This window comes from Balearica regulorum, chromosome 26, assembly GCF_011004875.1.
Source record: "Balearica regulorum gibbericeps isolate bBalReg1 chromosome 26, bBalReg1.pri, whole genome shotgun sequence".
NCBI classification, from domain to species: domain Eukaryota; kingdom Metazoa; phylum Chordata; class Aves; order Gruiformes; family Gruidae; genus Balearica; species Balearica regulorum.
In genome coordinates, this window is record NC_046209.1 from 5386243 (window position 1) to 5410238 (window position 23996).

Here is a 23996-nt window from a genome sequence, read left to right on the forward strand (position 1 = left end):
TGCTCCTCTGGGGTCTGTTCCCAGGAAGCTCATGAACACAAAAATGCTGTGACCAGAGATATGATCTCCCAGCCTAACCAAAGTGTGACCACACAGTTCAGAGACTTTGTCCACTCACCTCTTAAAGCTGAGTTCAGCCAATGAGTTAGAGACAAATAGCCTGGATCAAAAGCTAGGGACAATCCACTATTTGCTGGGCAGATTTAGTTTGCATTGTATCAGAGCCCTTTGCATCATTTCCCCCTTCTAGTACTGTCAGGCTAAAGCCGTGGGATGAATCTGAAGAGCCCTTGTGCCTGTAACTGCACTCACAAGAAGCCTCTGGACAAACCTGGATGATTTTTTATGAGAGCTGAATCATCAAACCCTTTCTGTTGTAGACTGTTCCTAAGCTGCAGCCAGAAAGGATCAACAAGGACTCCCTCACACACACCCTCTGCAAGGTCTGTTGTCCTTGCACACAAAAGTACTTCTGATTTGGACGGCATTTTGAGCTGTCAGCTCATCAGCTTCACCTCCCCAGCCAAATCATTATGATAAAATAAAATCTTTGTGGAATAACCAGACTTTTCCCTACAATTATAAATGGTGCCCAGTGTTGCCACCAGCTCCATACCTAGTAAGACTGCAGCAATGGTGAAGAGGACGAAGGCATTTCTCCTGAAGAAGCTTTTAGCGCTGTCAGCAGTGATGCTGTGCATCCGCTTCTTGGCCCGCGCCGCTCGCTTCTGCACTGCCTGCTGGAAGCGCTGCACCCGGCTCTCGGCATTGAGCCGCTTGGCTGCGTCCTCGTTGAGGAACAGGCTGTTGACGTGACTCTGCTCGCTCATGGTCAGCACGAGTGCTTGGTCCCCAAGGCACGGCTCTGCCTATGCTGGGCAGGGAGAAGCACAGGAGGGAAAGCATAAGCTGCAGCACCTGGCACCTTGCCTCCATTTTTAGGTCATTTCCCTGGGGCCCTGAGCAGGTTTATTTGAAGTTGATTAATGAGCTCCACTGCCCCTCTGCAAGGAGCAGACCCTGGGACAAGGCATCTGAAGGGCTGCCAGGGTCTTGTCATGACTGTTCTGGTGTCTCTGGAGAAGCTCTGGCCTCTGTAGCACCCAACCAGCAGTGAGGAGCAGCTTGTGATGGCCTGGGCATCCAGAAACAGCTCCACAGCCACCCAGGCTTGTTTGCAGGAGTTTTATCAGTTTAGACAGGGATGAATTTTTATCACCTGGCAATAACACCAGTTCCTGTACACAAACTGTTCCAAATACAACCAAGCAGCAAACAACATGTCTGATATACCTTCTAGATGGACGAGCTCCTACGAAAACAGCTTTTCCCATGACAGCAAGTGGCACTGGCTATTTCTGCAGAAAGAAACATAATTCCTTTGCCTTCTGTGGAGCCTGAGGATAATGCTTTACTGACGTTCCTTCGAAGGCCAACAGGACTTTCAAGTAGTATCTCATGTCAAACTCCACTGATGGGGTTAACCTGCTGTCCTGCCTTCACAAGTGCTAAAAGCAAGATCAAACCTACTCCAAAGAGGTAAATAAAGGACCAGTTCTGCTCATTACCTACTGGCTGCAAAGCCTGGAGCAGTCTGCTGTTCTTTAACTGGTTACTTTTTACTGTTCTTCAACTGCTTACTTTTTACTATTCATCCCATATTCCTCAGAACAAAAGAACAAAGGGGCTACACAGACATACCAGTTCACTTTGGAGTGCTAGAAGGCACCAGCAATCCAACAGTTCTTATCATTAGGACAATTATTGCCTGACTATGCAGGTGCCTTTTTCCTACTGTCACTGTGTCTTGACAGATACAAGGTCTGAAAATTATTCTTGTTGCCAGGAGTTTGCAAAGAAAATACAAGACTAGATGAAACCAAAGAAGAACAAAGTCACCCTAGCACATCAGCAGGTGATGAAAGACCTTTTTTGGTGTTGCAAGTCAAATAAGAGCTACTCCATTTGCAATCCTAAATTTAAGTCAAAGAAACCATCTCAACTGGGATTACATTCTCTATAAAATACACATCTAGTGTCTGCCATTTGGACCCAGATAAATGCCTATCATGAATTGAAGACATTGCCTTAAAGAGGAATTGGTTCATGGCACAACATTGCAAGGTCATTTCCAACAGTCAGATGGAGGAATATCTCCATTCTGACAGAAGATTTGTTTGCACAGATGCTCATGCCTTCATGAGGTTCAGAGCAGTGGAGAAACACCTGAGGTGGCCCAGCCAAGTCACTCTAAGCCCTCCCAAGGCTAAGCTGTTTGAAGACCACTGGCAAAGATTCTGGGCTTCTGCTGCAGGAACTTTGCAGTGCTGCTGTGGTCACCTAGCATTCCATGGATTTTGGTCGCGGACCAAGCGATTCCACCTTGATCACACATTCACTTTCTTATTACACCACGCTGCTTTTATCTGTTGATGGAGCCAATATACATCAGACTGGGTGAAAACTTTGCCTGTCTTCCTCCTTTTCACTGCCATGAGGTCACCCCTCAGCCTCCTTCTCTCCAAACCAGACAAACCCAGAGTGCTCAGCTGCTCTTCACAGGACATACCTCTCAGCCCTTCACCAATTTGGTTGCCCTCCTCTGGACACATTCAAGGACTTTCACATCCTTCTCAAACGGTGAGGCCCAGCACTGCAAACAGCACTCTGATGAGGCTGCACCAATGCTGCATACAGCAGGATAATCCCCTCTCTTGACCGGCTGGTCACGCTGTGTTTGATGCCCCCCAGGATGTGGTTTGCCCTCTTTGGCTGTCAGGGCACAACTGCTGACTCCTCCTGAGCCTGCTGCTGATCAGCACCTCCAGATCCCTTTCTGCAGGGCTGCTCTCCAGCCACTCCTCTCCCAATTTAGGCTTGTACCTGGTATTACTCCCTCCCAGGTGCAGAAGATGGCACTTGGACTGATTCAATTTCATGCAGCTGATGATTGCGCAGTGCTCCGATCTATCTAGATTCCTTTGCAAGGCCTCTTGTCCCTCAAGAGAGTCAACAGCACCTCCCAGTTTGGTATCGTCAGCAAACTTGCTAATGGGGCATTCAACTCCTGCATCCAGAACACTGATCAAAATATGGAGCAGCCCTGGCCTTAGGATTGAGCACTGAGGAACACCGCTGGTGACCACTCACCAGCCACATGTAGCCCCATTCACTACAACACTTTGAGCCCTGCCATCCAGCTGGTTCTTCACCCAGCGCACTGTGAACCCGCTCATCTCACAGCTGGACAGCTTGTCCAGAAGGATGCTGTGAGGGACAGTATCAAAAGCCTCACTGAAATCCAGAAAAACTACATCCACGGCCTTCCCTCCATCCACTGGGTGAGTGACCTTATCATAGAGGGATATCAAATTAGTTAAACAGGATTTCCCTTTGTGAACCCACGCTGACTGTGCCTGATGATTACATTGTAATTTACATGCCTTTCAATAGTACCCAATATCATCTTCTCCGTAATTTTTCCAGGTGCTGAGGTTAGACTCACAGGTGCGTAGTTCCGTGGGTCTTCCCTCACATCCTTTTTGTAGGTTGGAATAACATTGCCTGGCTTCCAGTCAGTAGGGATGCGGTGCAACTTCCTACAGCAGAACGGATTACCACCTAAGGCAATCACTTCTAAAAGGAGAACCACCAAAGAAATTTTCAAACCCCAAAGACCCTCCTTCTTACTCCCAAACCACTCACTCTTCATCAAACAAGCCAGCACACCTTGGTAAGGTGAAGTGCTACCTTACTTTGACAGGCAAAGCTCCCATCTCTTTAGTGAAGTGAAAACATTCACACTGATGGCTCTGAAGTCACCCATCACGGGCTTGCTGCACACAAACCGGGCTTCCATTCACCATGGTGATCTGAGGAGACCCGTGCTGAACCAGGAAATGCAGACTCACCTCTCCTCCAAACCTTGCCTTTCTCAGAGTTAGACCGTAGCACAGCAACGACACGAATTCCTGTACAGGGAAGTTTGGAGCAGAACCCACACATATAAAAGGACTCACCTGCTCTTTTCTTCAGATATCTCTCCATCCACATGCACTGGAAAACGTACTTTTGTGCAAACAAAATGAAATTTCTATTTTCATATGAGAAAGTTCAGGATTAGTCATTAGATCCCATGTTCCACTATATGCTCAGCAGCTTTCTCAGAGCAAAACATACTGCACAGAAGGAACTCACCAGCAGAACTTGCTCCTGTGATGTCCCCACCCTCTTGCTGACTTGGTCCCTTTCTCCATCTGCGTATTTTGCAATACAGCAGCCCCCTCCACAGTATATTCCCTCTGCATCGCTGGCCTGAAATTGTGTAAATATTCTCTATTGCATCAGCTGGAAGTTTTCAGACTGCTACAGTAAGTCATCAAAGTACTGTTGCAGATTAAGGGTCTGTTAATGGCTTGGATTTTTCTTCTTGTGAGGAAGAAGGTGGCATTGCTCTCTTGGTGAAGGTTCTCCTATTCATGGCTGCTTCTCCAAGCTCCACTCTGTCAGAAGCACTGAGATCTTTGAGAGAGCATTTTTGGAGGTAACTTCAAGGCTAGAACCAGGAAGCACAGGATATTTTGCAAGAAAGTTCAATGTTGCAAAACTAATGCCTAGTTCCTGGCAGTGAGGTTTCACATAAACAGTGGAATTTTGGCTATTTTAGGGACATCAGTCAGAAGATGGTGAAAGTGAAAAATGGGGAAGGAAGACTTTTGCACTATATTTTTTTTGTCCTGCTCTTTGCAGGTTTTGTGTGGTTATCTTCCCATCTACCCAGGGAGAAGTTTTCCAGCTTGGGGGTGGAGGACAATAGTGCTTAATGACCTATAAAGAGCTAGTGTCAGATCAGCCAGATTTTTCAAAAACACTTGGCAAGGATCCTATATGAAAGGTTTTTAAAGCAATGGATATATCATGGGATGAAAGGGAAGATCACTTGTGGTGACAGACAAAACCAAAACGGGTAGAATTTCATGGCTATTTTTGCCAATAGAGAGATTTCAGTTGTGAGGTCCAATAAGAAACCGTGCAGAGTGCTGAGCTATTCATCTGCTCACAAGTGACCTGGAAGATCAAGCTGTGTAAGTGAAAAGCAGTAAACACAGGAAGAATAACCCTTAACTGTACACTCTAGTGACTCAAAAAGATATTGGAAATATCCTATGAAAGCACAGGCTGTCAGAAAAACAGCGCTAGGAATTATTACGGAAGAAATTAGGGGACAGAAAAGAAAATGGTCTTATGATGACCTAGAAATATAGAGCAGTACTCCTGTCTTTAGAGGGTGCGTGGCATCCCCCGGCCTGCACTGCTTGACTTGCTCCAGCAGCACGCGGCTACGTCCTTGCTGGCCAGACCCTGCCCGGCCAGGCATCTGGCTGTGATCGGCTCCCAGTTCCCTTGGGAGCTACGAGCCCACGCTGCTCCCTGACAAGGCTTTCTTGGAGGCCAGATATTTGGAGTTGGTTCCCGAGGGTATAGGGTTGACATTTCAGCCTTTGTCTTGCGATAAAGTGAAAGTGCCCGGGCATGATGTATGTTTGTGGGGAATAATACAGCTTTTATGTTGCAACATTAAATGCTCAAAACTGGTTGGTTGGTTTTGGTTTTTTTTAAGTACTCACAACAGAAAAGAGTGAAATTGTTGGGGCAAATTTTAAGCCATTTACTGAAGGAATTTTGCATTTAACTCAGATTCTAAGAAAGCAACTGTGAAAGCTTTCAATTTCTTCTCACTGTATTTTTTGTGCAGGCTGAGCTTCAGGAAAAAAATAACCAATGTTTGACGCTTCTAAAGCTGCCATCACCGAAATGTTCCTGCACTCAGTTATTCAAACAGCATCATCAAGAAGCAGGCTGTAAGTATTTCTCAAGTTTTTTTTTCACGTGTTGAAAGATTTTGCACTTCCGTATTGAGGCAGTTTGCATTGATTGGAGCCCACAAGCAAGTTCCTCCTCAGTGGTGGAAGTGTGAGACTGTCAGCTGGGGTTAAGGGGTGTCTGAAATGCAGCGTAGTGCCCAGTGCTATCTGTCCACAGGGCTGTGTCTGGGGGCAGGATTTTGGGGGGAGCTGGAGGAGATGGGCTGCACCTGCATAGGCAGAGCTACACAGCTAAGAGAGGGCCCAGTTCCACATGGAGCACAGCTCCCAAGAGGTCAGGGCAGTGGTGCTGGCCAGAGAAGGTCAGTTCTGTGTAGCAGCAATGCATTGAGTTTCTGCCAGGGAGAACAGACAGAGTTTGTGCTGCCCTCAGATAACACATTTCACCGTAATGTTTGTAAACAGCGGGGGACATTCATTGTCCAAGCAGAGCTTCACATGCCTTAGCAGTCCTTCACAATGGGAACAGAAACTACATTGGGAAAAAAATCTACTCCGTGCCTGTGCATGGCTCTGCCCTCACTCCAGTCACATGCAACAGCCTCTGGGGTCACGGGGCTGTGAGATTTCTGAGCATGAGGGACACCGCACAAGATCTTTGGTCTGGTTTTGTCCAGGCAATGGTCAGGGTTAGGCTGTGCTGGGTGAAGAGGAAATGCATTTGACTACATGCTTGCAAACGACTAATGACAGTGCAGCCTTTTCTTAGGGCCTCCATCCAATACATCACCCCTGGGACCACAGAGCTCTCTGGAGGTCCCAGGTGGGACCAGCACGAGAGTCCAGAAACTCGGCTGTGTTCGTGCCAGCAGGTCGAGGGAGGGGATCCTTCCCCTCTGCTCAGCCCCGGCGAGGCCACCCCTGGAGTGCTGTGTCCGGTGCCAGGCTTCCTCAGTACAAAAGACATGGACACACTGGAGAGAGTCAAAGGAAGGGCCACAAAGATGATGAAGGGACTGGAGCATCTCTCATGAGGAAAGGCGGAGAGAGCTGGGACTGTTCAGCCTGGAGGAGAGAAGGCTCAGGGGGATCTTATCAATGTATACCTGAAGGGAGGGTGTAAAGATGACAGTGCCAGAACCCTTCTCAGTGTTGCCTAGTGACCAGATGAGAGGTGGTGGACATGAATTGAAGCACCAGTAAATTCTTCTTAAGCATAAGGAAAGGCTTTTTAGCTGTAAGGCAGACTGAACACTGGAGCAAGTTGCCCAGAGAGGTTGTGGGGTCTCCATCCTTGGAGATATTCAAAAGCTGACTGGACATGGTCCTGAGCAACCAGCTGGGGTTGATTCTGCTTTGAGCAGGGAGGGTTGGACTAGATGACTTCCAGAGGTCCCTGTCCACCTCAGCCATACTATGATCCCTCCATCTTCTGCTGATGTGCTGCGAGACAAGGCTTTACAGGACTTTTCAGACAGCACTGACACCCCATCCCTGGCAGTGTCCTGGAGGTGATTTACATGTATAATTAGTACAGGGCTGTGGTCTGGTTCCCCACTATTCTGTCACCATCTAACCCCTGCACAGGACTCTTGCACCACACCAAAAGATAAACAAGGAAATGCTACTTCATGGAAGTGGCCAAGTGCTGTTTGTGGCTATTGGACAGATCACGAGGACCCTGGGGGTTTCCCAGCAGAGGGGGAGCTATCGGTCAAGTGGATCCTCTGTGAGATACTCCTCTGGGACAAGGAAGGTCCTGGCCACTGGCAGGATATGACATTACAGGGCACTCTTGTCATAGTGTGTGGGGTTGAATAAAGTAAATGCAAAGTTCAAGTGAAGACTTTATCTGCCTTCTTGCCCTGCACTTTGTTCTCTCCTGAGGCAGAATATCAGCAGTCAGCCCGTGCCCTGCTCCCTCTGCCTACATATAGCAGCACACTGGCATGGCTTTCTGATTGTTAATGTGTCCAAGAGATGTCAGCCGAATATCACATAACCAACCCCAAGGAAGGCAAAAAACTGTGTGGCCAACACAGCAGAGGAGAGCTCCAGTCTCCAGAGGGTTCAAGCTCTTGGCTGGGACAAACCTAGTTGTCACTACTCAGAACAAATGGATGGGAGACAATGGTTGAAATGCTGGTGCTTTATATCTTGTCCCGCTATTGCTAATGTTTGCATAAGAACACACAAGGGGTTAATCTAATTAGTCAGTTTTACTCCTGGGACTGACAGAAGTCAGCCAAATTAGAAATGCCCACTGCAAAGTCTCTCCCAGGTTTACCAGCCTCCAGGGACTGGGGGAAGAGTGGCAATATGATCCCAAAGCAGCGGTGTTTAGTACGGCGTGTACTGTCACACCACTGCCATGGGCATGGAGTTTGGCACTTGGGCAAGCCTTGCTGCTAAAGGGGTGACGCCGGAAAAGCATGTCAGAGTAAGGCGTCTCCACCTCGACAATGGTTACCCCAGGCTCGCTCTTCCCTCTGCTAACACAAATCTTTTTTTTTTGTTGCTGAAAGCCAGTCAAAGACTGTGAGATAATCAGCACTTTTGAGCCCACTGTTTCTCTTGTCTCCAAGGAAACTCTGCTATTATGTTCAGCATCAAAATCAGCAGGATTTTCAAGGAGGGAAGTCTCCACAGGTAGCAGCAGGGAGGCACTCTGAGGGGGGAGAAGAGGGAGGAATCTCTGCAGGAGGAGAGGAGTTGGGAAGAGCTTTGCACAAGCTAGGCAGGTACGATGGGGCAAGGCAAGGGGTCACCGAGAAAGCTCCACTAGTCTTTCCAAGGTGGACAGCTTCTGGAGCTGAGTCACCTAGTGAGAGGGCAGAAGTTAAATAGCCCATCCTCGCGTGGAGGGAAGGAAGGCTCAGTGCTTGCAAGGCAGGGATGTGCCAGGCTGTTCCAGGGAAGGCAGGCAGGGCCATGTTTTGCCCTCAGGACCCTGCTCAGTGCCCTGACCATTGCAGTTAGAAGCTATCAAGTCCTCCTTGCTTTTGAGCAGATCATTGGCACCCCTGAATAGGAAGCTAGAGTCCCTCCACCACCAGATGAGTAAAATAGGTGCTTTGCATGGACCATCTTTGCAAGGATGGCAAAGGAGGAGTGGATGTCTCCACTCCTGCCTCACTCTGCCCCATCAGTAGCTCAGTGCCTGTGGTCAGGAGCACTGAATCCAGCCACTGTGCTGTTAGCTGGGTTTTTTTCAGTCCTGAGGACCAGGAAAGAGAGGGCTTACAGACCCCCTGGCTGGAGGTATCCTCACCCCTCATGCTGTTGGATCCTTTGCAGCCTGGCCCATTGCTTGCCCCAGGAAGGGCAGTACAAGCTCAAAGCAATGCAGCCAAAGTGCCTATGCTGAAAATTTCCATTCACAAGCCCAACTGGAGTGAACTCAGCCATCTTTGTGTTGCTATAGCAGCCCCTGGCAGGGCTCTGTGCTCAGTGAAGTGCTAGGGCATCTCCATTTTCCACTCGCTACCTGGCAGCCAGCTCCCTCCCAGCCAACTCCTACCACGACAATGGACCCAGGAGAAGAACGGATCTGCCCAGGGTCCAGCCGTGACCCATCTCTGTGAGAGAGCAACGGGCAGGAATTTCAGCCCAGCTAAGCTCTACAGTGACAAAGTGTTCAGCTGGTTTGGGGCCTAAGTCCAATACTGGGAGGACAAGTGCCGTTCTCCCCATTGCTCCCTACTCATGCTAAGGTCCTGTGACAAGGTTGTCTCTCTCTAGCTCCCCACCAGGCATTTCACCCCAGCCCAGAAAACACAGTCCCACTTTTAAAGCACTCCCGTCTGGGCAGTCCCGTCCTAAAGCAGGGTGAGAGCTATCCCTACTGCTCTCTCACGCATATGCCCAAGGAAATCTCCTGCCATCCTCCTATCCTGCTTCAGCCCCTGGACCTGGCACCGCTCTTATTCATGCATTCAGATTTGCTGACAAAACCACTCACCTGGAACAAGTGCCAGTTGTCAAGCAGGAAGGGCAGCAGGTCTTTTTCGTCTTGGGGGATTATTCTGAGTTGTTTCCTTCTTTAATTCTTTAAGCTCAAAGGCAGGATGGAGGATTTTCTCCTTAGAAAGGTGCAGCGTTAGCAGAGAGCTCTGAGCAGTACCTCCTGAGAGAGGAAAGGAAGACTGTAATATGTTCAGGATACATGGCAGTAGGGGGTGGGGGAGTGGCATGTAGGAGGAGACTGAAAAAAATCTTCGATGATTGCAGGAGACCAGAGGATGGAAAGCACCTGTCACTATGATGTTGCATATAGCCCATACTGGATTTAACACGACCAGTGTTTTTGCACTTTCTTCTGCCTCCTCACACAAGCTGCAAAGAGAGTTAGCAGTAACAGAGAGCAGGGCAAGCTGTTAAATGAGAACCAGATCTCATCCCCATCCCACTCCTGTCCCTCGTCTGCTCCTTCCATGAGGGAAGCTGCGTGGAGAAATCCATCCAGCAGCAACCGCTGGATATCCTGAACGGGCAGGTCCTTCACCAGTCCAGTCTGTGTAAGCAGTACCTCAGAGATCCAGACACATCGCTGTGGTTTGTCCGGATCAGCCCGAGGGGATGGACATGCGTCTGTGCCTCAGCTGAATCACTGTCATTTCCCATTGGTGTTTTAGGGAAGTCACAAGGAGGAATCAATTCACTGAGTGTGCAAAGGAAATACATTAGCAATACAGTCTGTCAGGGAACCAGACTCTGCTTTCAAGGAAGCGGGCAAAACTTCCACTGTCTTTACTGATTGATGTCTTAAATATTGATTCCTGCTGCAGTTTCTTTGATAGAAGTTCCACATTTTGAAATTTTAGATAAGTCAGATTGCAGGTGTGAGCACCATGCAGCCAGTGCTGGCCTCTGAATGGGGCAGAGTGAAAAATTACATCTAAAAACCAAGCCCCAGCACCAAGGTTACGAAAGTACCTCTGTTTCTATTCCTACCAGATACATGACTCACAGGGGATCTATCAGTTGTTTCCTGACAGTAGCCTTCTCCTTAATTCAGGTGGCACCAGTGCAGGGGCTTCGCTGCATGCTCCAGCTTCAGCATACCCACAGTGATGTGTTGTGTCTGCAGCTAGAACTTGCCACCGAGTTTGAACTCATCCAGCAAGAGGTAAGTCAAAGCCAAAGTGTCAGGCTCAGCTGACAGGGAGTCCTGGAACTGAAATCCCCCTGAGCCCTATGCTGGACTCTGTGGGAAGAGGAGAGCCTGCCTCTTCGGCCCAGGTTACAAAGAGCAGCTCCCAACACCAACTGGCTTTTGGCAGACATTAATGATAGAATCATAGAATCATTTAGATTGGAAAAGACTTTTAAGATCATCGAGTCTAACCATAAATCAGGGCAGTGATTGGATGGGACTTCTGTGGACAGGCCATTTGGAGCCTGGGGTCTTGACTATTTCTGTCATCCTCTCTTGTTTTAACTTGCTCCCTCTGCCAAATCAGCATGGACACAGGCCGTTGCTGCATCAGGAGACAAGGACATGCTGTCTGCACCTGACAAATTGCTTGGTCTTCACACAACTTGATTGCTCCTATGTAAATCGAGGAAATGGCACTGATCTTCCTATTGAAGGCTACACAAGTTCAATGAGGTCTCAGGTCATGCAAGGGTCAGCCGGGGACTGGAAACCCAAGCCCTGTACCCAGCAAAGTTTCAGTCATCTTTCCAGCAAAGCACATGTTGGAATGGGCTACACAAGAAGACAATTTTATTCCAAAATGAATGTCTTTGGTTATGGGGAATAGACTCCAGCACTCTGCCTGCACCATGCACCCAAAACACTCCTGCAGAAATGTGGCTGAGAGCCACAGAGCCACAGAGGGAAAAGGAGGCACGTCGTGGCAGAGCAGCCTGGTACATCATTGATCTCCTTTGCTCCTTCTGCTGGGTCCACCACATCGGCTGCCAGTGAGGCAGTCCCACAGAAAGGACATCTCTTACTCCTCATGCCCCTGCTTCTCTTAGTGGCTTATCCAGCAGCTTTTCTTACAGAAGGGTACCCAACTTTGCCGTTTGCTGTCTGCTGGAGGCTCGGGTGACCTGCAGCAGTCAAGATCACTCTTTGCCTGGACAAGTGAATTTCTGACACTACCCAGAGAGGGGCAGAGCTTCCATGCACTTGGCCATCCCTCAACTGCTACGCATCCCTCCCTGAATCTACCTCAGGGAGAAATGGTTGGCTAACATTGTCCTTTTCCACTTCCTATGCCTGAAGTTCAGCTTGGCTCCTAGAATCTGTACTAAGTCCTACCCAGTTTTTTAATCCCCTAGGCCTTTTTTAGCCATGAACACACAGTGATGAATGCCTTAAACCTTCTCCTTCAGCAACTTTTTCCATGTTTCATTTCAACTTGCACCTGTGGCAATGTCCAGACATCTTTGAGTTATTAAACAGGACACAGAGCAGCAGTCTGAAGCTATGGAGAAGAGGTCTGCTCTCTCAAGATGGAGGTGCCTGATGCCCAGGCAGTCTTTCCAGGGTGGGGCAGTCCTTGGGAAACAAACCCCATGGTGAGCTAACTCCCCCAGGTCTCTCCTCTTTCCATGAGTGCCAGGCACACTTGATCATCCACATTGCGCAGAGGCCATGTGATACTGTAAGTTACCAACAACGGATAAAAAGGAAACTCCCAATGTCACCCTTGGGCGAGGCAATGAGAAAAGACATGATAACTGCACTTTGTGTCACTGAGTCACCTTATAAAGGGTCTTCTGATGCTATCCCTGCACAGCTGTTGGAAGATAAAGGAAGTGGTTGTTGAGAAACAGCCTGGCATAGCTTTCCCAAATCAGCTCCCTGGTGATTTTCTCCACAAAGCACCTTTCAAAGTGATTTATGCTAATCTCACAAGTAGACTAAAAATGTTACGTAGGGACAGGGCAGTTTGTTTTGCAACCACTTGCTCTTTAAACATGCCCTCAGTCTGTATCCCTGCCCAAAACTTGGAAAGACCTCGCAGGTGATGTTCTGGGTAAAGGACTCTTGAGACAGATTTTTACAGAGGGTTTGTGTGTCTAAAAGAGAGGTTTGCAGGTCTAGTAGAACAACTACCTTTATCATCTCTTTGGGTTTTTTAAGAAAGACATTGATTATCTGTTGGATCTCTAAAAAGCAAAACACCTAAAGATGGGCTAAGTGTTGATTCATAATGTAATGATAAGGAAAAAACCTGCACATGAATCTCTCTTAGCATGCAGTTACGGCAAATTCAGTTTGCATGCACAACCTGGATGAGGCATTGAGGCTGCAGGGTTTGGTTAGAAAACCCCAAGCAGGTGACTGTGTCCACTGTCTCATGGTTTCACTGTCTTCCAGTAAGCACTTACTGCATTGGCCATTTGAAAGGGTTCAGTACTGCGGAAATAAACCCCATTAAGGAGCATGCTGTGGGGAATCGCAGGTGTGAGCGTACGCAGCCCTGTCACCTAAACGTGCTGATGATGGGCGGATGTACGTGAACCTTCCTTACCTAGATGTGCCATAGGAACACGGATGTTTTCTGTGTAGAAGGCCACTGGGATCTTCCCAGTTGCTAACTGTTGTGGGGAAAGATGTGATTTTCTTGTATGTTAGGCAATCCTTCAACCCTTCCTTCCCGGGGTTTTGCAATTCTGTGGTCTTGTTCTCCTTGTTACAGTAACCTTAATTTGGGGGTTGGGATTAATTTTGTATCCTGCACTGCTCACTCGGCCCAGGGAGCAGAGTCCAATTATGCAGCTGTGACCTTCATTCCAAGTTAGCAGAGTTTCTGCAAATGAATCTCCTTTGTGTTTCACAGAGCTGCTCAAATAATGGAATTTCCTTCCTATGGGAAATGCCAATATTTCAACATTTATTTTTGCCCTATTTTGGAACAAAAAGTCAAAATTTCAACTCTTGCAACACATGAAGTTCAGAAAAATTCAGAAATGTAAAGAAAACGTTTTGGTTTGGATCAGACTGATGTAAATCTACTCTCACCTGAGCTGTAATATTTCTTCCTGTGAGTGCCTCTCATGATAACTTTTTTTACTTCGTTGGACAGACTGCAACTCTCGTGATACTGTGCAGTGTCCCCCCTGTAGCCGAGTTGCTATGGTGCATCATCCTTGATGCAGCCTGGAGGGTGAGCAAAGGCCAAGGAGAACAGGGCCAGGAGGGCTAAAAGAGAAAGAGCGTGTGGTGCAGTTCTCACTGACAGCACCTGCCAGGACATTTTGGCTAGAATTTCTGAACGGACAACGAAACAAAGTGATAGTTAAAAAGTGGTATATCTGATGACAAAAATTACTACCTCAAATTTTTGACCGGGTAGTTTCAACTGATGAGTGAGACAAACTTTTGTGAGCTCCTGAAGTTTCTGTCAATCGAAAGTGCCCTCATTTTCTCCTTGGTTCTGCTGAGAGCACAGATGACGGGGATGTTTCAGGTGTTTTGAACCCCAGCTCATGCTCCCTGCTTCTCCCAGGTGCACAGGGAACTTGTCCTGCACATTTCCGGAGGGAGTTCTGCTTCAGGAGTTTGTGTGATTTGGTTTGTACCCTTTTTTTTTAGAAATCTCTGTATATCGCTGTACAGGCCCAGCCAACGCGAACTGCAGGTGCCTGAGGTGGTTGCTCTGGTGATGCCTGAAGTCTTAAAAATACCATTTTGTCAAACTGTTTAAGAAACTTTACTGACACTTCCGCTGGAGAATGAATGAATCCCCTGCTCCCTCCTCGAAAGGTTGCCGGGTGGAAGCTCACCTGGATTCCCCCAGCATGACAATAGGTACGAGGAGCCATTTCCTCCCCTCCTGTTCTGCCCACCTCTGACTCTTCCTTCCAGCCCCATGCTTTTCTACTGGCACTACAAACTCCCTAGCAGTTGTTCTGCGTGATGTATTTGAAAGAGGCTTGATTTAGGTTTCATGCCATAAACAAGTTCTTTCTAAAGACCTTTCTTCAGCTCGCCTTACTGTATTTGTACATTTAACTCTACCCTATTTTATATTTTACCCATGGCTTGGGAATGCAGCTTTCTTCCATGGTTTCTGCAGTACAGAGACAGTTCTAATGCCCATGTGGCACTTTTTTTTTCATTTTTTTTCTTTCATGAGCAGCCTCCATCTATCCTTCTCTCCCACCACTGCTCTGCCTCCTGCAGCGTGTGCTTGGCTGTGCTTTGTACGGCGCAAACAGCTTCCCCAGTTCTCATGCTCCCAGGTTTTGCAGCTCTCTCCCCGCTCACTGCTGCAGGGTCTGTGTGCAGTAGTTTCAGCACGGATGCTAACAGCCATCACCTGCCCGACTGTATATTAGCACAGAGTTTGCATTCTTTGTTAAGAGGCCCAGAAAATCCCTTTCTGCTTCTGCAGTATTTCAGTCACAAAAAACAAAGTACCAGAGCTGTCTTCTATGCTCTACTGGCATTTTAGCTATTAACCAACTCTTTACACATACTAGGAGATTTTTCTTTTTTTTTGCACTAGGCAGTTCACTCACAGTCACTTACTCAAAAGTTTTGACAGCTGAATTTCAGATGTGCCTGATGATTGCTCTGGCTGCTGTAGGGACAGATGTGCACTGCAATCTCACAAGTGAATTCACAGCAGGTAGAAGCATTTCTCAGGGCCCATCTTCCTGCAGCATTTGAAGCGCTATGAAACGCATCCTGCTGGAATGAGGGACACATCACTCCCAGGGATTGCCCTTACAAAGATTTCTTATTGAAACTCTCACATGCAAATTCATTCAATGAGAATATTTCCTGCAGTGGAGAAGGGTAGTGTTCAATACAGCACAAGATGGATGTGCCTTGCCACAGCTGCCCTGGAAGGAGGGAGAAGCCAGGGTAGATACGATGGCTGGGCCTTTCCCTGTCTCTTTCACACCCCTATTTCTGAAAACCAGTAGCTGCCCAGCAAGAGGCAATTCAGACTGGCAGGTTAGCTGAATGTGCATAACAGAGAGAAATGGATGTGAGCTGTTCCTATCCCTTCATCTCCTGCCTTGTCTGATCTCACTCCATTCCTTCTGAGTGATGCTTTTCAAATAGCGAAGCTCAAATCCGAGGTGGTTTCTTCCATGGTCCAGGGTCTTTTCTGGGGATATTCACCTCTACAGAGTTTTTCTCACTTTGCCCTTTCTCTGCTCTGTTCCCTCTCCAGCACATCTTTCCTGCTGCTCTCCCCCAGCTCCCTGCTGCTACAGCTGGGTGATGATGGGACAACCAAGAATGGCTGGGGAGAAGGGAATCCCACCCAATTTCAGAGTAAGAGTTGAGGTCTCAGGAAACACAGGTTATTAGGTTGGAAGCAATCACTCTGGAACAGTCTCTGGCTTGAGTGATGTTAGCAAGTCCCTGGGAAGCCACGGAGGGAGCCAGTGGCAAGGTGGTGGCATCCCATAGGACAGCCATGGTAGCAGGAAGGCCAAAACTGAAAGAGCAGCTGTGTTGAGAGGAAGCTGCAGAGCTGCGTGGAGGGTATACCATATTGTTTGACTGCAATTTTTATGTAGCCGAGCAATACAAAAACAGTAAACAATATTTCTTGGCAGTAGCAGTCCTCTTAACACTAGCGGATACAATTATTATTTGTTCTGAGCGTGCTTTGTTTCTGTGGATGAGACACTGTGATACAGCACCTTCGTGTACACCCTGCTCCATATTAATAAACTGAAATGTCTCAACTGGCAATTAATTACTTCAGGGGGATGGTTTGCATGGCTTTCCAACAACAGCATGTGACTTTCTTTTGAGCATCCTGTATTACTGAGTTGTACAAACTGGAGAAAGTCAAAAAGCCTTACTTGGTCTGATACTACTGCGGGCTAAGTCTGCCTTCTCTGGGCTGGGAAAACAGGATGGAAATGCTTTACTTCTGCTGCTCTGATGATATATTTGTCCAAATTTAACTTGGCCCATTTTCTTTGGCATTCTCCGCATGGTATTACCATGGCATTGTGCTCTTCTCCAACAGCTCCCGACACTGTATATGTGTATATGTATTACAAGGACAAAAGGGACCAATTGTGATCATCCAGTCTGACCTCCTTTTTCAGGACAGGAATAACCCTGTGTTAATTAATTTTCTTTTAAGTAGAATATACTATTTAGAAAAATTTCTGAACCTGCATTACTCTCTTCTGGCGGTGATGAATTCACCACAATTCCAGGCAAATTATATAAGCCTGGGTCTACCTGACCCTGGAAATTATGCATGATAATTAGGAAGAAGCAGTCAGCTGCTGCTGTAGAGGAGCTGAACTGAACTTACTAACGTTAATGGTAATACTGACATTGACACACCAAGAGGCTGCAGCTTAATCAATGTGGATATGCAAACATTCATGCATACAGCACCTGCAGACACACTTAGAGGCTAAAATGCAAATGAGATCTGGCATATGGAAAGCTTAGTCAAGGTGGATAATCCTGCAGCAGTCACTGAGACAGCAGCATCTCCAAGTTTCTTCCAGATGCCCCCTCAAATCATTGCTTCCCTCAGCGTAGATTCTTGTGGTTCCTTCTCTTCTCCCAAGTGAGATCATACACTGCAGACCCAAGTGCTGTGTTGACTTCTGGGGTCTGATTTTGCAATTTGCTTTCCCTTGGGAAAGTTATTCATTGGCTTTCTGGAAGGAGAAGAATTCAAAACTACAGGACTTCAGAGAAAGCAGAGCTCTAGAGGAAATCTACACTCTTGGCTTTCCTTCACTGAATTGCAGAGTCTCCTAAAACCAGCAGCTTTCAGCCACTCCTGATGGATTTTGTCTTTCATTCTCTCAAGTTCTCTCTTGGAAAAGCATGCTCTACCTCTCTCTTCTTCAGAGATTTTATTTCACCCTTTTTATGACACCCTTCAGTCATGTTTCTTAGGCTCCTAATTTTGACAAAACATCTGTTCACCTTGGGGTAGAGCCTTGCTGTAAGACCCCCAAGTGGAGAACTCAAAGGTTCCCAGATCCAGCAGGAATCTTCACATCTTCCCAATGTGGAGCACCTCCTGGAAGCTGTATCAGGAAGATACAGAATCTCCTCTTAAGGACTGCAGGTGATATTAAATGCATCCCCATGCCTATCTGCCTTTGTGGGCAGAGAATGGTATCTTATATCAAAGTCGTGTTTAGCTATCAGCCTACCTTTGGATCTTGTCCAGTCAGCAAGAACTCTGCCAGATCACTCTTTTATAGGTGTAAGTACATTAATGCAGTGTGAAGTCAATAAACCACCTTTCACATTATAGTTCAATAGGCTGAGCTTCATAAGCTTTTCCCCTCCTGTTACACCTTTGACCACTTTGAAGTATTTCAGGGGAAAGCATGGCCTTCCATTCAAACAGTTCTCCAGAGCTGGTGGCTCAGTGACAGTTTTGGCCCATTCGGTGCTACAGAAGGGTCTGCTGGGCGCCCTTCACCCGCCGAGACTGCACGGATTTGGTGCCAGGGTCTCCCTGGCACACGCAGGCAGCGTGAGCTGTGATTCAGAAGGTCTCTGAATTCTGGGCTGTGATTCAGAAGGTCTCCGTACACGTGGAGGGTGCTCTGAGCTGGCCATCCCCTGCCAGCACGCCGCACAGGCGTGTTAAGGGCGATACCAGCGTACGGGATCCCCGCTGCCTCTCACCCGGCATCCTTGCTGAGTTCCCAGCCAGGGAGTTTTCTCCCCATCCCCTACCATGGACCCTAAAGCAGGCAGGTGAAGCAGTGGCCCCACATGCCTGTGGGTGTCAGGCTGAGCTCAGGCAGGCACGCGGGGCCCAAGTCCTTGCACAGAGAAGCTTGGAGTGGTGCTGGCTGCGCGCTGTCAACAGAGGCAATGCAAGCTGTCTCACAGCTCATTACAGAAACTGAGCCAAAGGGAAGGCACGTTCCCAGCTTATCAGGCCACCTCCTCTGTGAGCTCCCTGATCTACTTTTCCAGTGATTGTTCCTGACCTAGGAGAAGCCCCTGAGAAATCTCACAGTTCATAGCCTGCAGCTAAACAGGCATCTGCAAGCAGCCACGGTGGGGAGCTGGGAGCGTGGCACACACAGTCTGACTAACTAGCTGGAAAATTCCACTCCTCTTCATCGCAGCAGACCATGCTGAAGCGTTTGGGAAGCAAACCTTGCCAACGGTGTGTTTATCTGCTCGCCAGGCTGCTGCTCTGCTTTGCTCCCATGAATTGTGCCACATTTGCCAGGAGCACTATCTGCTCAGTCCTCGTTTAGCACTGCAATAAGAAGTAGCTCTGGAACAGTGTCCTCCCTCCTTTCCTCTGCTTTATAATACATTTTTTTTAGCGCTGCTGACAGTCAGTGCTGACAGAGACATGAAGGGTGAGGCTCCAGAACGGGGATGCCAGTAAAACTGACCTTTCCTCCAGCTCCAGTCAAGCCGAGCACAAGAAACCAGTTCCTCTGATGCTTTCAACTCCTTGCACCTCTGCCAAGTGATCAGCTCTAGACAACCTCTCCTTGTCCCAGATTAAGTCAAAACCTTCTAACTTGTATAAAATTGGTCAAACAACTTACAAGGATCTCTTCTTACTCAAAGACTATCAAACCACGAATTATAAAGCAATAATAAATGTTAGCCTTTCAACATTAAAGGAGTACCGACTGGCTGAGGATCTGAAAGCGTTCATGTGCTCCCAGCTCCCATCTCTCTCTCTCTGCCTTATTTGCGCACATTTTCCCCCCTTCTTGGCACATTCCCACCCATGCACACGCTCTTACCTTCTGAATTTGCAGCTGTGGTCACTGTAGGTTTGTTTAATCCCCTGTTAGGAGGTGAGAAAAGCCTGTGAGTGTCTGGGCAGAAAGCCTCATGCTACAATGTCACTCAGGTCACCAGCATACAGCCAGTGCTAACCAATGGGAATAAATCCCATGGGAATTAGACAGCTGTAAATCCTGGAAACTATGCTTCACACTTTGAATGCACTATTGTTGGTTTCCTTGCAATACTATGCAATGAAATAATACCGAAACCTTTGGATTTAAGCAACAAATCAAGAAATAAACATTATTCAGACTTTTCCCTGTAACAGTCCTAAACCATAGAGTGCCTCACTTGCTAATGGCCACAAGGCACCCCGCTGCTTCTGATCGGGGCGGGGGCATAAGGAAATGCAGAGCAAGCAGCTCCACAATTATCCAAGGGACCAAACGTCCACCTTGCAGCAATAGTGTGCTTTTGGCGCTGACAAGGAGGGGAACGAGGCGCAGGCAAGAAGCACTCTCTGAAGGATTTTACTTAGGTAACCTCAGTAACCAGGTTATTTAATAAGGCTTCAATTCCATGATATGCTTCCCCTTAGACAGGTTTTTAGATGTGTATAAAAGTTTCATCCACATGTTTAAATCATTGCTTCAAAAATGAGTTGACGGGGGAGGTCTGCTAGCACTTTCCAGGTCAGCTAATTTAAAATACAGTATCAGAAGAGGGACTGAAATTTAAAGAAGTGATGCTTGCTCAGTCTAACCAACATTTCCAGGGATGTAGCACAAAAATTACTTCTTGAGTTCTGGTTAAAATGCATATCTTGCATAGCTGTGGTAGAAAATGTGAAAGACTAGACTGAGTGAAGTGACACCATCAATATCCTGCCTTTACTTACGTGAAGCCCAAAAGCAAAGCTGCTTCTCAAAGGTCAGAAGTGAGTGAGCTTCTGTTCACAAAACCTGGATTTGCATAAAATTTGTAAGAACAAATTATATTAGAGATATCCCATACCCTCATCATCTATTCCTGCAACAATAGGAAATGGTACAGAATCTCTGAAAACCATAAGAGAGTATTTCCTGGTCTTTGCAAGTCCCTTAGCACCTTTAATGCTTCCCCGGATCAGAAGTCCTGCCTGCATTTGGGATCTCCCATATGAATAACAAAGTCTTCATGCAAAATTGAGCAGCAATCTAAGTATTCTCACTATACCTTCACGCTGCAGACCTGGAGTAAAGCCTGTGGAGGGCTTGGCAGGCAGGGGGGGAGCCCGGGTTCCAACCTCCGCCTGCTCAGGTTGGACGACAGCATCTGCCAACTCCCAACTGCAGAGTAAAGCCAGACACCAAGCTTCTGAAGATGGAAAGAAATCCTTTGGAGAGGAGCAGTTAGCCACAAGCATCACATCCACGGCTCGCTCCTTATTCCTTCTTGTGCCTGTGACTTCTGCTGGCCCCCGTGTGTGAGGCCCCACCGCCTCCCCTCCAGCACCCGGCGCTGCCCAGGGCCAGGCTGGGAGCCAGGGCAGGACAAGCCGTGGTGGTGCACGGATATCTCCTGTGCTATGCACAGATAGCAGCACCGCGAGAGCAGATGGTTGGCAGGGCTCGGATCCTGTTCACTTGCTGCTGGGAGATGTTGGGCAATGGCGGCTGATGGCAGCAGGAGCTGCTGGAGGGGAGAAGCAGAAAGGAGCCAGGAGGCCTGAAGGCAGGTCTCGTAATGGTGAGAGCTGAGGGAGACAGAGCTTGTCCTGGGGATAAAATGGACTACAACTGGTAATAATGCTGTCTGCTATTAATAACGAACCATTTGCAAAGTCAAAACACAGGAGGACCTTCTCATAGCACTGGGGGCCCTGGGAAAGGCCAAACAAGCTCCGTTCCAAGCCCTGAACACTACAGTTGCGACCTGCAGCACAGGGATGGTGCTGATGCCGCACTTGCTACCGTGTCTGCTGGCCCGAGCTGATCCAGCTGCAGAGCTGCTCTTGCGTGGTTGCTCTTGCGTGGTGCTGTGTGGCACCCTGCAGATGCACTGCCTTCCTGGGAATGCGCTCCCGGACCCTGTATGAGGGTTTCCTTCAAGAGATTGACCACTTCCCTGAGCTCAGGCTGCCTTGGCACCACAAGGGCCTCCCTGAAGGCTACGGTGGGATTCTCCTAGAAAGGTCCTGCTGTCCAGCAGGTCATCAGTGGAGACAGACAGCACATCTGACCTCCAGCTGAGTGTCCTGTACAACAGTGTAAACATGGGCTCTGCAGCCAGCGGCCACAGTACAAGCTCCCGTGCACAGTATCACAGGGTGCTGCACGCATAAATGCTTTTCAGCAAATGTTTCCTTTCCCCTTAAGACCGATCATTTCTATATCTACAGTGAATGGTCACCTTAGAAAAATGCAAGAATAGTCTAACATGCCAGCACTATTTCAATAGATAAATCACTTTTATTGTAATATGCTTTTGAGCTTTAGAGAGAAGTGATTTTTCTTTTTTTTTTCCCTGCCAAAATAATAAATATCTTCCTGTTTTGTTCATAGGCAGTTATAAATCTGCTTCTTACAAAGCAAAGTTTGGAAGTGCCCACTCACTCTGCAATGACTGCATTCACAAGAGCTATAGAAGATTGGAATTCGACTCTCTGCTCCATCTGGACAGGGCTGAAACCCATGGTTTAGGGCTATAATCTACCTAACAGGCTATTCCAAGTGGTGAATGCTCTGGGTCCCTTGTTGAGCCCGATCCAGTTTGTGTAGATACAATGTGGTGAAGAAGAGCCAGAAGAGAAAATTGAGGCAGGGCTGGCAGATGCCTGTGGGACGCTGCACTGATTCAGCAGCACGGAACAAGCACAGATGAAAAAATGCAATCACAGATTTGTGCACTACGGACTTAATACTGGGGAAGCCACTAAGACCATCCCGGTTTGACTGAACAATTCAAAATTCTTCTGTCTTTCCTCATGGGTGATGTTTTCCAGCTCTTGCCTTCTCTGGACTCACCAGTTGTTCCACATCTTTTCTGAAGTCTGTAGCATCCAAACAAGGATGCAGTACTCAAAGCAAAGCCTCTTTGGAGTGGTGATTAGAACCGAAAGCTTACTTTAGTTTGCTTACTGGCAGCATTTCAGATCTCCTTAGGATCCTTTTTTTTGCAGTAGTGCCTCTTACAGACCACAGTGACAATCCTGTAATAAACCAGCAAGATGCAGGAATGTGCTAATTCTCAAAATCTCCTGCAGTACTCTCAGCAGGACCAGTAAAGAAAGCTAGGATTTTTTGGTGTCTGTTATACTGTAATTGTTCTGACTTTTACTACACTTTGTATCACGAAGGCACCAAGAAAAAGAAGGCCATGAAGGGCAGGTGGAATGAATTTGTTGTAACTCTAGAGAGGTGGTGGGAGATCACCAATCTTAATTGCTTCTCAGCTAATTTGCAGAAACCAGTTTCCACAGACCTGACCTCCGCTGGGTGAAAGCCGATGAGGCGACCTGCCACAGTTACTCTGCACTTTTCATAGCCAGCCTTTGTTACAGCCACAACATTTACAGCCCTCCTACCTCCCTCAGGATCACACTATTTAGCAAGGAAGGGATGGCTCAGTTATTCAGCAGCTTTGTACTTCTAATTATTTTAAGCCAGAGAGGTATAAGGCAGTCAGCAATGCTGCTTTGCAGAGAACAGTATCTGGGCAAGGGCCACCATTGCCCCGCATCTTACACACCTGATTTTCCACTTGAGACATTTTCTTCCTGGCTCTAGAGTTAAACAAGTATCAGTAGGATGAACCAGCTTCACATCAGCTTTCATAAACACATTTGATGTGGCTCTGATCTGCTGGGACCCTGAAGGACCCTTTTGTGCCTCACTGTCCTCATCAGCAGAATGGCAACAATGCGCTGAAGACCCTTTGTAAATGATGCTCACTTCTGCTGGTTTAAAACAAGAAAAGTCTGACTACTAGAGACTGATACTGGATTTGTGCAGAGTATTGCTGTGAAACTCAATGTAAGGTTGTTTTGCAAAACTAAGGGAGGAGGTTGATAGCACATTTTGGTCATGTTGGTCATCAGAACTTTAAAAGTTCTGAAAGTTTTTTGTTAAAAAAAAGATCCACAAAAATGTGTTCTCTTGGGGTTTGTTTACATCAAAATACATGTTTTCGTCTTTCAGGAGACTCTTTTTGTTGTACAGAGACAGTTGTCTCCCCTGCATAAACCTCACAACTGAAAACTTGTGTCATCCACCCTGGCACTTCATCGGTGAGCGTCTGTGTGCTAGTGCTTAGCTTGGAGAAAGGCTGACTGACCTCCCTTTAATCCGAGATGGCACTCAGCATACATGATGCAGAAGAAAAGAGACTCAGATAACTAGGTGAGACACTTCATCTCCAGCATGTGAAGTGACCCCCATCTGCATGTGTGGCTTTGGGAGCAAGGAGTGCTGCAGCTATAGGCACTGATATGTAAAGCGTGTCAC

The 23996-nt window shown here is 47.5% G+C and overlaps 1 protein-coding gene across 17 annotated transcripts in view; it reads right to left on the reverse strand.

The window, feature by feature from the left end:
- The window catches only part of LOC104639309 (excitatory amino acid transporter 4), a 35959-nt gene extending 15048 nt beyond the window's left edge, over positions 1–20911 (reverse strand). For 3 of the 17 annotated variants that reach the window (XM_075776454.1, XM_075776444.1, XM_010307353.2), the window contains exons 1-2: positions 4020–4190; positions 617–874 (exon numbers count right to left, since the gene is read on the reverse strand). In XM_075776454.1, the coding sequence (XP_075632569.1) occupies positions 617–830 (214 nt within the window). In that variant the 5' untranslated portion in view covers positions 831–874; positions 4020–4190. Of the gene's footprint in view, positions 1–616; positions 875–3443; positions 3600–4019; positions 4562–9786; positions 9952–19526; positions 19631–20727 lie in introns of those variants that run through there. The other 14 variants (XM_075776459.1, XM_075776446.1, XM_075776455.1 and 11 more) reach the window with 12 other exon arrangements.
- Positions 20912–23996: the final 3085 nt, after the last annotated feature.